The sequence below is a fragment of the Sinocyclocheilus rhinocerous genome, unplaced genomic scaffold, assembly GCF_001515625.1.
Source record: "Sinocyclocheilus rhinocerous isolate Xijiao unplaced genomic scaffold, SAMN03320098_v1.1 scaffold2515, whole genome shotgun sequence".
NCBI lineage: Eukaryota > Metazoa > Chordata > Actinopteri > Cypriniformes > Cyprinidae > Sinocyclocheilus > Sinocyclocheilus rhinocerous.
The window spans coordinates 377,297-390,382 of record NW_015637115.1 but is presented as its reverse complement, the minus strand read 5'-3'; the positions used below and the strand labels follow the sequence as shown (position 1 = coordinate 390,382).

The following is a 13,086-nucleotide window of genomic DNA, read 5'->3' as shown; positions in this document are numbered from 1 at the left end:
CTCTCCCCCCCCCCCCCCCCCTACAATTCCTGCAGGTACCGAGACTCAAATCTGCGACTTTTGGGTTACAAGTCCAACTCTCTTACCATTAGGCCACGATTATTGAGCCAGACTGCCAGAGATATGAATTTCCAGAGATATGTATTTTGTAAAATGTTTGCAACTGATTTTTATCAATTATTTTGAAACACCACAAATAAATTGTGTTATACATAGGGACTGCTGAAAATAAATGTATACGTTTATTTTAAAGTGCAAAGTACAAATGTGTAAATATAGATCTGTAAAAAACTTAACTTGCAGTTTTACAACACTGGTGTAAGTGTGTCCCACTGAATAATCAAAAGTTCTACACACACTTGTGCCTTGTTCAAATACCCACACTTGCGGTCTTGGCCACTTGAGAGTGCGTGCGCACAACAGGAAGTAAGTGCACAAGAAAGTCCCAGGTCTTAAAAACGCTGAAGCACGGTGCCCTTAACACACACTAAATCCACACTATCTTAGTGTATCCCATCACGCATCATGTTGTGTAAATAAATCGTGAGACTTTTTGCCGAGATCTCGCAAGAGGTCACAGAAACCTTTCCAATGCATGTTAAATATTAATAATAATTAGGTATTTGCATATAATTTGGTAGTAAAACAAAGAGTTGCAAGTTTTATTGGTGCAAATGAGTAGTGGTGATAATTATTTTATTACAATGAAAAGTTCAACACACTTGTGGTCTTCATGCTCACTTGAACACTTGGACCAAATACAGGAAATACGTCATATAAGTAGTCAAGTTGTCAAGTACAAAGACCGCAAGTGTGGGTATTTGGACAAGGCATTGTGGTCTTCACACCCACTTGAATGCTTGGGCCAAATACAAGAAATACGTCATGTAATGCTGCCTTCACGTGCTTTTGGAATTACCGTAAATACGAGTTTCCTAATCAGAAGTGAACAGCCTCTTAAGTCATATTTACTACTGTGTGTGAAACTCAGAGATAATTTTGATACCCCGAGTTTCCGAATTGGGCGGGCCATAAACTTCAAACATGGTGGAGGGGACTACGATTGCTGCTGTCATGCTATTCTTTATTAGTTTTTTATTCAACAACAACATCACATTGAGTACGTTTACATGGACAACAATACTCCGAATAAGTATTCAAATGCAAAGACTGCAAGTGTGGGTATTTGGACAGGCCATGCCTTCTTGTAAAGTTCAGCTTGAACCCTGATCAAACACACCTGGGCCAGCTAATTAAGATCTTCAGGAGTACTTGATAATTACAGACAGCTGTGCTGGAACTGAACTCTGGCCGGCGGTTGGCAGCACTGAACTGTGACTGGAGCTGAGATGGTAGGAAGTGACGATGGATCAGGAAGTGAACAGGAGGAATGGATGGAAGAAGCTGGTGAGGGAGGTAGGACTGAAATGGAGTGGAACCTAGTAAATAGGAAAAGGAAGAAAGTACATCAACATAATACGGATAGTGATAATGAGGAAAGTAGTCGAAGAATCATGGAAAGGAAGGAAGAACATAAGGTTATCATTAAATTTGAAGTGCCTGGATCAAAGAACCCATTAAAGATAACGGAAGCACTCAAAATGAAACTAGGGAACATTAAGTATGAAAATGGAACTCCTCAAGGGAGTGTGTGTAGCCCTCTTCTATTCAATATAATGATAAATGATATATTCAATGATTTACAGCAAGATATGGGTAGATCGTTATATGCGGATGATGGGGCGCTTTGGAAAAGAGGCCGAAATGTATCATATACAGTTAAGAAAGTTCAGGCTGCAATAAATAAAGTTGAAGAGTGGGCACTGAAATGGGGTTTTCGAATATCAGAATATCAACACAAATCATTTGTTTTACAAAAAAGAGAAATATTAATATGAATTTATCATTATATGGACAGCTTCTGGAACAGGTGTCAGTGGTAAAATTTCTTGGAGTGTGGTTGGACTCAAGATTGACTTTTAATACACATGTAGGCATTTTTATTTCATTTATTTGGGTTCCAGCACATGTTGGAGTTGAAGGAAATGAGAAGGCAGATAAGCATGCTAAGAATTCTTTGAACTTGAATCAGATAGGAATTGACATAAAAATTAGTAAGGCAGAAGCAAAAATAATAATTAGGAAAGCTCTTATAAATGCATGGCAGAAACTTTGGGAGAAAGAGAAGACTGGACGACATCTATATAGAATTCAAAGGGAAGTAGGAATACGTAACAACGACATGGGATTAAGAAGACGAGAAGAATCAGTAATAATAAGAATTAAAATAGGACATACTGCATTGAATGGAAATTTAAATAGAATTAAGAAACATCCGAATGGATTATGCATGCATTGTGGGATTTGTGAAACTGTAGAGCATGTACTGTTGCATTGTAGAGCATATAACAACGAACGACAAATGCTAGAAAAGAAAGTAATAGAAGAAGGTGGAAGCATGATGCTAGAAGATATATTAAGTAAGCTAAAAAGGAATAAGAATATTAGATTTGCTTTGTTGAAATATCTTAAAGGTACAGGAAATTATATAAGAATATAATGATGTTTATTTTTGTTTATTTATGACTATTAGTATTATTATTTAGTATGATATACATACATATATGATACATATACATGCATCGATGCTCTACACTCCAGTTCAGATGGTGGCGGTAATGCACTAATAAGCTAGTCTGTCAACCGCCAATAAACAGAAGAAGAAGGAACTGAACTCTGCAGGTAGGTAGTTGTCCAGGACAGGATTGGGCACCCCTGCTGAAGGGTGTCCCATTTATCATTTCAGGTTCCAGAAGAGTGCTCACATGTGCCCTTTTGCTGAGCCTCACGGCATTCATCACTATAGTGTGGTCTTGGTTGGAGGAGGACTGAAACACAACCTCCTTTGGCTGTATTCATATACTATTGAGTAGTATGCAATTTTTTGTATGCCAACTACTGAAGATCTACAGCATGCATTTCCTAAAATGTGCAGTATACAAAGCAACAAAGCACAGAATACTGTACTCCACTTGACCTTGCTTTTCCAATGTGAGGAATGAATGAAGAAAGAAAATATGACATCTCGAGGCAATTGACATGAAACTTAGGCTGCGTCCAAAATCGCATACTCTCTTAGTAGGTACTTCTTTTGATTAAGTGATTACTTTGTATAATTTATATTGTGTGAAATTGTATTGTCAATGTTTTTTTTTTCTTTTTTTATACCCCTGTGAAGCACTTTGAGTTGTAGTTCATGTATGAAAAGGCTATACAAATAGATGTTTATTATTATTATTACTTTGTGATCATTAAAAAGTATGTTCTATAAAGTATGAATGTGTGTAGTAGTGCGTACTACATTCCTCATGTTGTCATTGTCATGTGACCTACCAAGGTCAGTTATGGTGCTCCACTACCATTTCCAACTCCTATCCCGTGGCCTCATGGGGAAGTAAGGTGTCCATCAGATGTGCACTTCAGAATCTTGCTGGAAATAGTAGGTCATCTGGTACTTTTTGCCTACATTTTCAAATTCAGACATACTAGTCTGTTCACATACTGTTTTTTTGCCTACTATATATAGTATGCAATTCCGTATGCAGCCATAGTGGCGTTACAAGACAACAATATAGTTGTTATAGTGTACACTGTGCAGTATTGAGTAAGTAGCACCCCTTTATGAAACACAAGCAGAAGGAATTTGAATAAATGAAAAATGACTTTTCAAATCTGATTTTCTTTAAATTTTATTTCTAAATGCAAATGATAAAAAAAAACCCAGTATGCATTAAATAAATCAGTATTACTAAATGGTTTAGATCCCTAATGTACAACCCACAATCCTTTGAGACATCAGCTATAAAAAAAAGGAAAAAGCCTGAAGTGGGAGGTTAAACGCAATACAGCCCACTTCAATGTTCAGTGTGTGCTTTAGTTGAACACAGAATGTTCGAACAGAATAAAGCCGGGCAGATACACGCATACACAAAGAAGAGATGCGACCTGGAGACGGACATGCGCTCATTTCACACAAACATTCATTCTTACACATACAAACATACATACAATTTGTCCAATGCACAAAACAGTTGCTGAAGGCAGGACGCTTATTAAAAGAACCTTTTTTTGTTCGGGACTAAAGAGTGGGGTGGGGTGGGGGGGGAGAATAACATCAAATATCCTAGGTATAGAGTCAGTTCAGAAATCTAATTTGTTTGCTTGATGTGACCAGAAAACTCTTAATCCCAAACTTTGTGATGACAGGAAATTATGTCATCTTGTTCCTGAAGTCTTTCCATTGGTCTCTTGTGGTTTGTCTGACATGATGTCCCAGTATCAGTCCGGTACACCGACTGTACTAGGACATGAATGCTAGGCTCGTCCCATCCTCCCTCCCTCCCTCCCTGCTCTGAAGTCTCCTGGGCTGTTAACGGACCTCCTCTCTTCTACAGGTTTTTATAAAAGCAGACAGCCAGACTTTTTGCCCCGTTTCCTCGCTTGCAGCGCAGCCCTGGTGGCCATCTCAAACACCTCTCTCACGCCATCTTTTGTCTTGGCTGAGCATTCTAAATAACCAAAGGCGTTGATTCGGTTGGCCATGTCTCGTGCCTCCTCTGGCTTCACAGGCTCCTAAATGAAGAAATATTTCAAAGATATTACAAGCGTGTCTAAGTGACTACCCAATATCAAATCAACACATTTATATTAAAAGCTATACTTCACCTAAAGTAAAAACATTTTCATTTCATTCATTCACATTGATTCCTTCCAGTATATATATATTTTTATCTTCCGTTAAAAAGACAAAATAAATGTTAGGCAGAATATCCAAGCTTAAAATGAAAATGGATGAGATTTATATTGTAAAGCACCAAAAAACACCTGAAAAATATCATATAATTAGTCCATACAACTTGTGTTATAAACCAGATAGTTTAAAGGCTGAGCAACTGATCATACATTAAATTCACAAATCTACTGGAGTTTGGCAGTATAAATTACCATCCACTTGTGTTGTACAGAAAAGAGCAGCTTGGGCATTTTGCAGTGTTTAAAGGAATAGTTCACCCAAAATGAAAATTTGCTGAAAATTTACTCACTCTCAAGCCATCCAAGATGTAGATGAGTTTGTTTCTTCATGGGAACAGATTTGGAGAAATATAGTGTTACATCACTTGCTCAGCAATGGATGCTCTGCAGTGAATGGGTGCCATCAGAATGAGAGTCCAAACAGCTGATAAAAACATCACAATAATCCTCAAGTAATCCACACCACTCCAGTCCATCAGTTAATGTCTTGTAAAACGAAAAGTGATGTTTTTAACTTCAAACTGTTTCTTCCGGCTAAAATATTTCTCCATTGAAAGCAATATTATGCATAGACTTGTGGATTATTGTGATGTTTTTATCAGCTGTTTGAACTCTCATTCTGACGGCACCCATTCACTGCAGAGGATCCACTGGTGAACAAGTGATGCAATGCTACCTCTGGCAAAGAGTATAGAAGCCCAAGAGGCGAAACTCTGTAGTGATAAGGGCAACAGTCTATAGATGGCGCTGCAGAGGCGCTGCCGCCATTTTGGACTGAAAACTAATGAAAGTCGATAGAAGATGCGAGAGAGCAAGTGGGCGAAATGCAAGCATTCTACTCCTTTCTTATGTCTTACAATCTCTTTTAGATTTTCTTTCTCTCTCACACGAACACACAATTGCTGCTGATAGTTTTGCTCTTTTACTACCAATTCCCCTTTATTCCTCTATTAAGATTTACAGTTAATGTTAAATGTGTGCACTTGACACATTACAGAAATATTATCTGTCTTATAATCTCTTCTCTATAACACAATTGCTGCTGATGGTTTTGATCTCTATTGCTTATTCGATTTTGATCTATTACTATTTTCAGATAAATGTGTGCACTTGATACATGACAGAAATTACAGAAACCTCACAATAGTTGGTGGAGTCCTTGATACAATGTTTGCAAGTTGTTCATATTTTGTGATATTTTAACTGTTTTTTATAAATGTGCGCGACTGGCTCCTATTATTTTACGGCGTGTTTGTGTAGTTTTCAGTCCAAAATGGCGGCGGCACAGTCACGTCATGGGCGCAACTGTTGCTATGGAGCATTCTATTGAGTTTCGCCTCTTGGGCTTCTATACTCTTTGCCTCTGGTGTCCAAGAAACAAATTCATCTATATCTTGGATGGCTTGAGAGTGAGTAAATTTTTTGGCAAATTTTCATTTTTGGGTGAACTATTCCTTTAAGAATCATACATTTTACAAAGTAAAAAGGCCCTGCCTGTTTCATTTTGGCAAGTTCCCTTCGTGTGTGCTCATCGAAAAATAAATAAATAATGGGTGCTGCTCTTAAAAACAGAGGTTCATGAATGAAAGCTTGCAGGGGCAGGTTTAAGCAGACTAAATTATAGTTATTTCACCGGAAAATTGAGTTACGATATTTTGATTAAAAATTAGGAGGTCAAACATTAAAAAAAAAAGAAATGTGCATGAATCATTCACAAAATGGTCAATCCATTCAGAAAATACATAAGGTTCATTTTCATCTCATGCCGACTTGAATCTTTTTTCAACATTAAGATCTAAAGAGTGATGATTGGGCTGGTAACATCTAATTGTTTACGAGGACGTCTTACCCAAGCTATCGGGACTGTCGATGGAAAAGCACATAAGAATGACATCTGTGTCGGGGTAGGAGAGAGGTCTTAACCGATCATAGTCCTCCTGTCCAGCCGTATCCCATAAGGCAAGCTCCACCTGTAAGCAGAGAGATATCGGTACATGTGCTAAACTAAACACCATTCCTCTCTTACACAACAATTGTGGTACAATTACACAGTAAGGATTTTGGGCGCCAATAATTGTGAGTCACAAGTGTGTGTCTCATCTGTCTGTTTTGACTATCCACCTTATTTTTCCCATAAGATCCATTTGTAAATTGAATATGTCTGGCTTCCGGTGTCATCCACTTCCAGATATTTTTATCTGTATGAAACAGCTGTTTTTGCTGCTTGATATTGCAAACTTGTGTTTCATTGCTAAGACCTTCAGTTGGACAACTTTAAAGATGATTTTCTCAATATTTAGATTTTTTTGCACCCTCAGATTCCAGATTTTCAAATAGTTGTATCTCGGCCAAATATTGTCCTATCCTAACAAAACCATACATCAATGGAAAGCTTATTTATTCAGCTTTCGTGTGATGTATACATCTCAATTTCGAAAAATTGACTCTTATGACTGGTTTTGTGATCCAGGGTCACATATTATTTTAATGTATTATCTTAATTATAAACACACTGGGTTGTAGCACAAACAAAATTGCCATTTTTCCACTTTGTTATTCTTCTCGTTATTTCCTTACTGTGGCTAATGAAGCGGACGTCTCACACACCTAGAAAACAGCTAACTTCCACGCTGAAAAACAAGGTGGATACTAAACATGTCTCTATCTGTACAACTTTGGTGCATGTATAGCTTACACCAATGTAACCACATCTATGCAATGCGGCAGGACTGAATATGGAATAGTCTTGCTGGTGATGTATTTTGGTATGCACGTTTCTAATAGTAAATGCCATCCGAGATTTCAACTTTAGCAGCAGAAATAGCATTAGAGATGGTAAATTCAATTAACTCATGTCAATAAGTACAAAATGTACATTAAATGAAACAGCTGATTCAAAGATTTGTTTATCGTCACTCACTATCAGTTCCACTGTTCACATACTAAAATATTTTTAAGACACGTGTACATTTAAGTAAATATTGCCGTTTATTACAACGCATCCATTGCTTTCTTGGTGCATATCAATGAAAATAATTAGCCTACATAACATTCTTCCAGATGTTCACAAACTGTGTGGAAAACATGCTTTCATACCTGTTTTCCATCGACCTCGATGTCTGCAACATAGTTCTCAAAAACTGTGGGCACGTAGACTTCAGGAAACTGATCTTTACTGAAAACAATAAGCAAACAGGTCTTTCCACAGGCTCCATCACCCACTATGACGAGTTTCTTACGAATGGCAGCCATCTGCAGAGGACAGAGATGAGACAAACTATAAGCAAAAAGAGATTTACAGATTAGAAGCATTTGTGAAAAGAATCTTTTAAAGTGGAGAAATTTAATGTTTACATGATAGACAGACAGATAGATAAGATAGATAGATGTGGAAGTCAGATGTGCTCTGTGATTCATTTCTATAGTCAACTTGAACCGGAAACACAGCTGCGGAAGTATCATTTGACCGGAAGTTACACTGCACTGCATTGCATTGAAAAAAGAAACATGCTTTCATACCTGTTTTCCATCGACCTCGATGTCTGCAACATAGTTCTCAAAAACTGTGGGCACGTAGACTTCAGGAAACTGATCTTTACTGAAAACAATAAGCAAACAGGTCTTTCCACAGGCTCCATCACCCACTATGACGAGTTACGTACGAATGGCAGCCATCTGCAGAGGACAGAGATGAGACAAACTATAAGCAAAAAGAGATTTACAGATTAGAAGCATTTGTGAAAAGAATCTTTTAAAGTGGAGAAATTTAATGTTTACATGATAGATAGACAGACAGACAGACAGACAGACAGATAGATAGACAGATAGATTAGATTAGATAGATAGATAGATGTGGAAGTCAGATGTGCTCTGTGATTCATTTCTATAGTCAACTTGAACCGGAAACACAGCTGCGGAAGTATCATTTGACCGGAAGTTACACTGCACTGCATTGCATTAAAAAAAGAAAGAAAAAACAAACCTTTAAACAATATTGGTCTAACGACCAAAGGCCATAACTACAAAACAGCGCATTAACGATTATCTACATGTATTAATGCGTGTAAAGCTTGAAATATTGATGATAATAAAGCGTCCTGTCGCGGGGCCTGTGTTACCGCACCCCACCATCAAAACATTCACACAAATAAGACAATAATAATATACCGCAAAACATTAACAACCATCCAAATGCTTATGCTAACATGGAAAATAACATTTAAAAAACAAACAAACAAACAGGTCGCCTTTTAAATTTAAATGTGAGGTGGAAGGGCTGTTAGCCGCTAGCCGACATTTAGCAGAAAGAAACTGATTTACATAAACTGTAAATAAAAATGAGGTCGAGACCTCATTACATAATGGTACAAAAGCGTTCAGAAACAAAGTGTACAACATTATTTCATGAACATTTATCTCACTATAGTCCTTTAGAAAAACAGTTGAACATAAAGGAAATGCAAAAATCATTGAAAAAAAACCCTCACTGTTTCCTCACCAAACGCGATCTTTCATTCGCGTTAACTTTATGTATTTACACAAAACATAAAAAAAAAAAACATTTACCGTTTTCTTTCTGTTGTGCTCCGGGGAAGTATCAGCTTTCCTGTCTTTTCCTGGCTGGTTTTAGAGTCCGCCCATCTTCAGTAGGCTACTGCCACGAAACAACACCCGCCCTACAGTACACCCGACTGTCTCTCACTTGCCTTCATTTACTGACAAGTTGTGTCTTGGGGGCTGGTTTTTATCAGCAGCTTTTATCTTATTTCTTTTTGTTAAATAAAGTCACTTTTATTTATTTTGTGTCGCTATTACCTTTGACCTAGACTTTCTCAGAAAACGAAATTCCATCCTAAAACATTTGAAAACATCTGAAGAAAGAGTGAAACAGATAAATCATATGAACACTTTAATATTGTGTACAAACGATTTATGTAAATATGTGTTCAGCTTTGAAATTAGCCCATGGGAAGACAAAGGAGCCAGTTTATTTATTCCACAAATGCTTATAATGTCATTTCCACCACAGAATAGACTAAATGGTGATTTCAGATGTGAAGCCTAGTAGAAATATTCAAGTCGGTTCTGAAAAAAATTACAGACTTTAAAAAAAATTCTAAATAGTCTTCTGTAAAATAAGCACCAGACCTGTTGAGAAACACAATTTAGCTTCTTCATATAGGCCTACACACATGGTTAAATGACAAAAAAAACTTAAACTCAGTCCACAGGGCTAAAATGCTCAAAGTTGAAGAAGCAACTAATTATGAAGAATCTTTTTATATTATTTCAATAATCTCACTAGTTTAACAACGCTGCGAAAAAGGCATCTTAAACAAGCCTAAGTACTAGACAGACATGCATGTAATGTTAACCAAATTACAGCAGTCATGTGTTTTACACATTCCTCACAATCAGGTTAAAGCAGCAGTTATCTTGTTGTGTTAAATTGTATTTTTTCCCCCTGCTGACAGGATTTGAACAGTCCATGCCATGGTTTTCTGGCTAATTTGCCAGAAGGATCCTCAGAAGGGTTGTTTTTGGAGTTATGTGAATGTGCCCTGCATTGGGTGGGTGATGGTCTGGTGATATGATTCTCATTATCAACTTGTGCACTTAAAAGACTGAGAAAATTATTGTTCTTTCGTTATAGGACCATCATGTGGAAATCAAGGAACAAGGAATAATCAGCAACAGATTCGTTTTATTTCCTTTTATTTGACAACAATAAATACATTACATAAATTAAATCTCTCACTTATAAAAATAAATTCCTTCATATGAAAACTATAAATATATCAGTGTAAGAATAACTCTATACAGTATCAGTCTGAGCACATGGTTTCACATTGGCATACGCTGATATAAATCACATGACACTTACATATTCTTTCACACCATGCACTTAAAGCAGAATTAATCATCAATCTATTCCTAAAGTCATTGTATGATCATACATTTAAAACAACCAAAGCAGCCCTTCCTTTTAATTCACAGTGTAAAAGCAAGCAGTCGGACATAGAGTGCATTCATCAGATTCATGTTTTGATGTCCTTCGTATTTCCACCACACATTCAGTGACACACTGACGTCTGGCAGCATTCAAGTTCCAGCTCTGGCTCGAGAGCTCATCTGAAGTAAAGCTGCTGTCTGGATAATAGAGGACTAACGTCTGACCATCGGCCTCTGGGTTTAAAGCGTTGCATAATTTGCAGCAGAAATTGTGATTGGATTTAGATCTAGCTTTTTAACAGACCCTTTAGTTTACATAATCAGACATTGAATCATCGTATTGTCATATCATATTTAAAGGTTATTTTGATAACAAACAGTGTTGGGGAAAGTTACTTTTAAAAGTAATGCATTACAATATTGCGTAACGTTGTAAAAAAGTAACTAATTACGGTACTTAGTTACTTTTTATTGAAAGTAATGCGTTACGTTACTTTTGCGTTACTTTTTAAATCTGGGCTGGGCTTGATTGTTTGCTTTTAATATAAAAAGTTCTATTTTTGGCAAACGTAAAAGCCCTTTCACACCAAAAGCCTCAGGCTGAAGGAAATGTAAACTCACGTCTGTACAGTATACACAGAAGAAGAAAGTTCAACACTCTTCAGCAATAAAAAAGAAGAAGAAATGTTAGCTTATCTTGTGTAATTTTTGCTTATTAGTATGGTTGAATTGGATCATCGAAGGTCAGCAGCAAATTGGTTAATAAAATGGGATTAAATACATAAAGGATATTTGTATTATTTAACATATTTAATTATTGCAGCCTTGAGTCATATTCTGAGTTGCTAAATCTGATTTTTTATTTTTTTTGTGAGTGTTTGAGATGAATTAATGCATGTTCACATTTATTCTAGAACTAAAGTAACATCTTACTCCCGATTTCTCTCAACATGGGGACAGGAGAGCTTTCAATCAATAAATGGGAAAAAAAAGTAACTGGCGTTACTTATTTGAAAAAGTAACTCAGATATTTTCTTGTAAATTAAAAAGTAATGCGTTACTTTACTAGATACTTGAAAAAGTAATCTGATTACGTAACTCGCATTACTTGTAATGCCTTACCCCCAACACTGATAACAAATAATGTTAAAATAGCTGAAATTGGTGCTAGATGATTCTAATGAATAAAACTGCAAAATAATGCTTACCATGCAACCAAGTTCAACGCATTTCTTTGATGTCAGGATTAAGAGGTCCCTCCACTAAAGGCATGTGGTCCTTTGTAGATTTCTTTATTCTGATCTGACACGCCATCAACAGGATGCCATTTTGTTTTAAATCACACACACACACAAGATTATTAGATTCACAACTTCAGGCACATACGCTATCGTTCAAAAGTTTGAGGTCAGTAAAATATCTCTTAATCTCACCAAGGATGCATTGATTATATATACATTACAGTAAAATACATTACAGTAAAATATATTAATACAGTAAAAACAGTAATGTTGTGAAATATTATTATTTATAAGAACCGTTTTCCATGTGAATATAGTTTCAAATGTGATGTAATGCTGAATTTTCAGTGTCTTCAGTGTCACATGATCCTTCAGAAATCATTCTGATATGCTGATTTGATAATCAAGAAACATTTCTGATTTCTGTTGAAAACAGTTGTGCTGATTAATATTTTTGTTAAATACGTGTTTTTTTCCCCAGGATTTTTTAATGAACAAACAAACAGCATTTATTTGAAATATAAATCTTTTGTAACAAAATAAATGTCTTTACAATTGAATATTTTTGATTAATCCTTGCTGAATAAAAGTATCGATTTCTTAAAAATAATAATAATAATCGTACTGACCCAAACTTTTGTATAGTAGTGTGAACTGATTCATATACAATTTGCAGTTTATTTAATGTTCCTGATATTAAAATGCATCCTTCAGTCTCAGTTTAATATAATGCAGAATTTGAATATTTGGATGAACCAAACAAACATTTCTGCCGACTCCTCAAAGTGAATGTGAAACCCAGGATTGTGCTTGAGCTGAAGTCATTCTCTTACCCGGCAGCAGCAGGATGCTGATGATTATGGCAGCGATGGCAGTGACGTTCAGCTTTATTGCTGGGTTTCTGAGCACAGTGCAGTCTGCAGAAACATCACAGTCACACACATGAAGCGAGAGGGTCTGGGCTGAATGCTGGCCCCGGCTGTCAGAGACCTTAAGGGTGACTTCATGATCTCCTGCAGGTACAGCGCTCTCTTTGATCAGTCTCACAGATGTACCTGCGAGGAAAGCGGAAATTACAGAG

At 36.6% G+C, this 13,086-nt stretch overlaps 1 protein-coding gene across 1 annotated transcript; it reads right to left on the bottom strand.

Annotated features, from left to right (window-relative positions):
- Positions 1-6,577: 6,577 nt before the first annotated feature.
- Positions 6,578-9,512, bottom strand: LOC107748433 (ras-like GTP-binding protein O-RHO). The gene is made up of 3 exons (XM_016563207.1): positions 9,379-9,512; positions 7,909-8,064; positions 6,578-6,782 (listed from the first exon to the last, which is right to left on the bottom strand). The coding sequence occupies exons 2-3, from the start codon at positions 8,062-8,064 to the stop codon at positions 6,645-6,647; spliced, it is 294 nt and encodes a 97-aa protein (XP_016418693.1). The 5' UTR covers positions 9,379-9,512; the 3' UTR covers positions 6,578-6,644.
- Positions 9,513-13,086: the final 3,574 nt, after the last annotated feature.

Coding starts and splice junctions, on each gene's coding strand:
- LOC107748433 (XM_016563207.1), bottom strand. CDS start 8,064: ATGGCTGCCATTCGTAAGAAACTCGTCATAGTGGGTGATGGAGCCTGT. Junction 6,783..7,908: donor TCGAGGTCGATGGAAAACAG/GTATGAAAGCAT, acceptor CTCTGCTTACAG/GTGGAGCTTGCCTTATGGGA.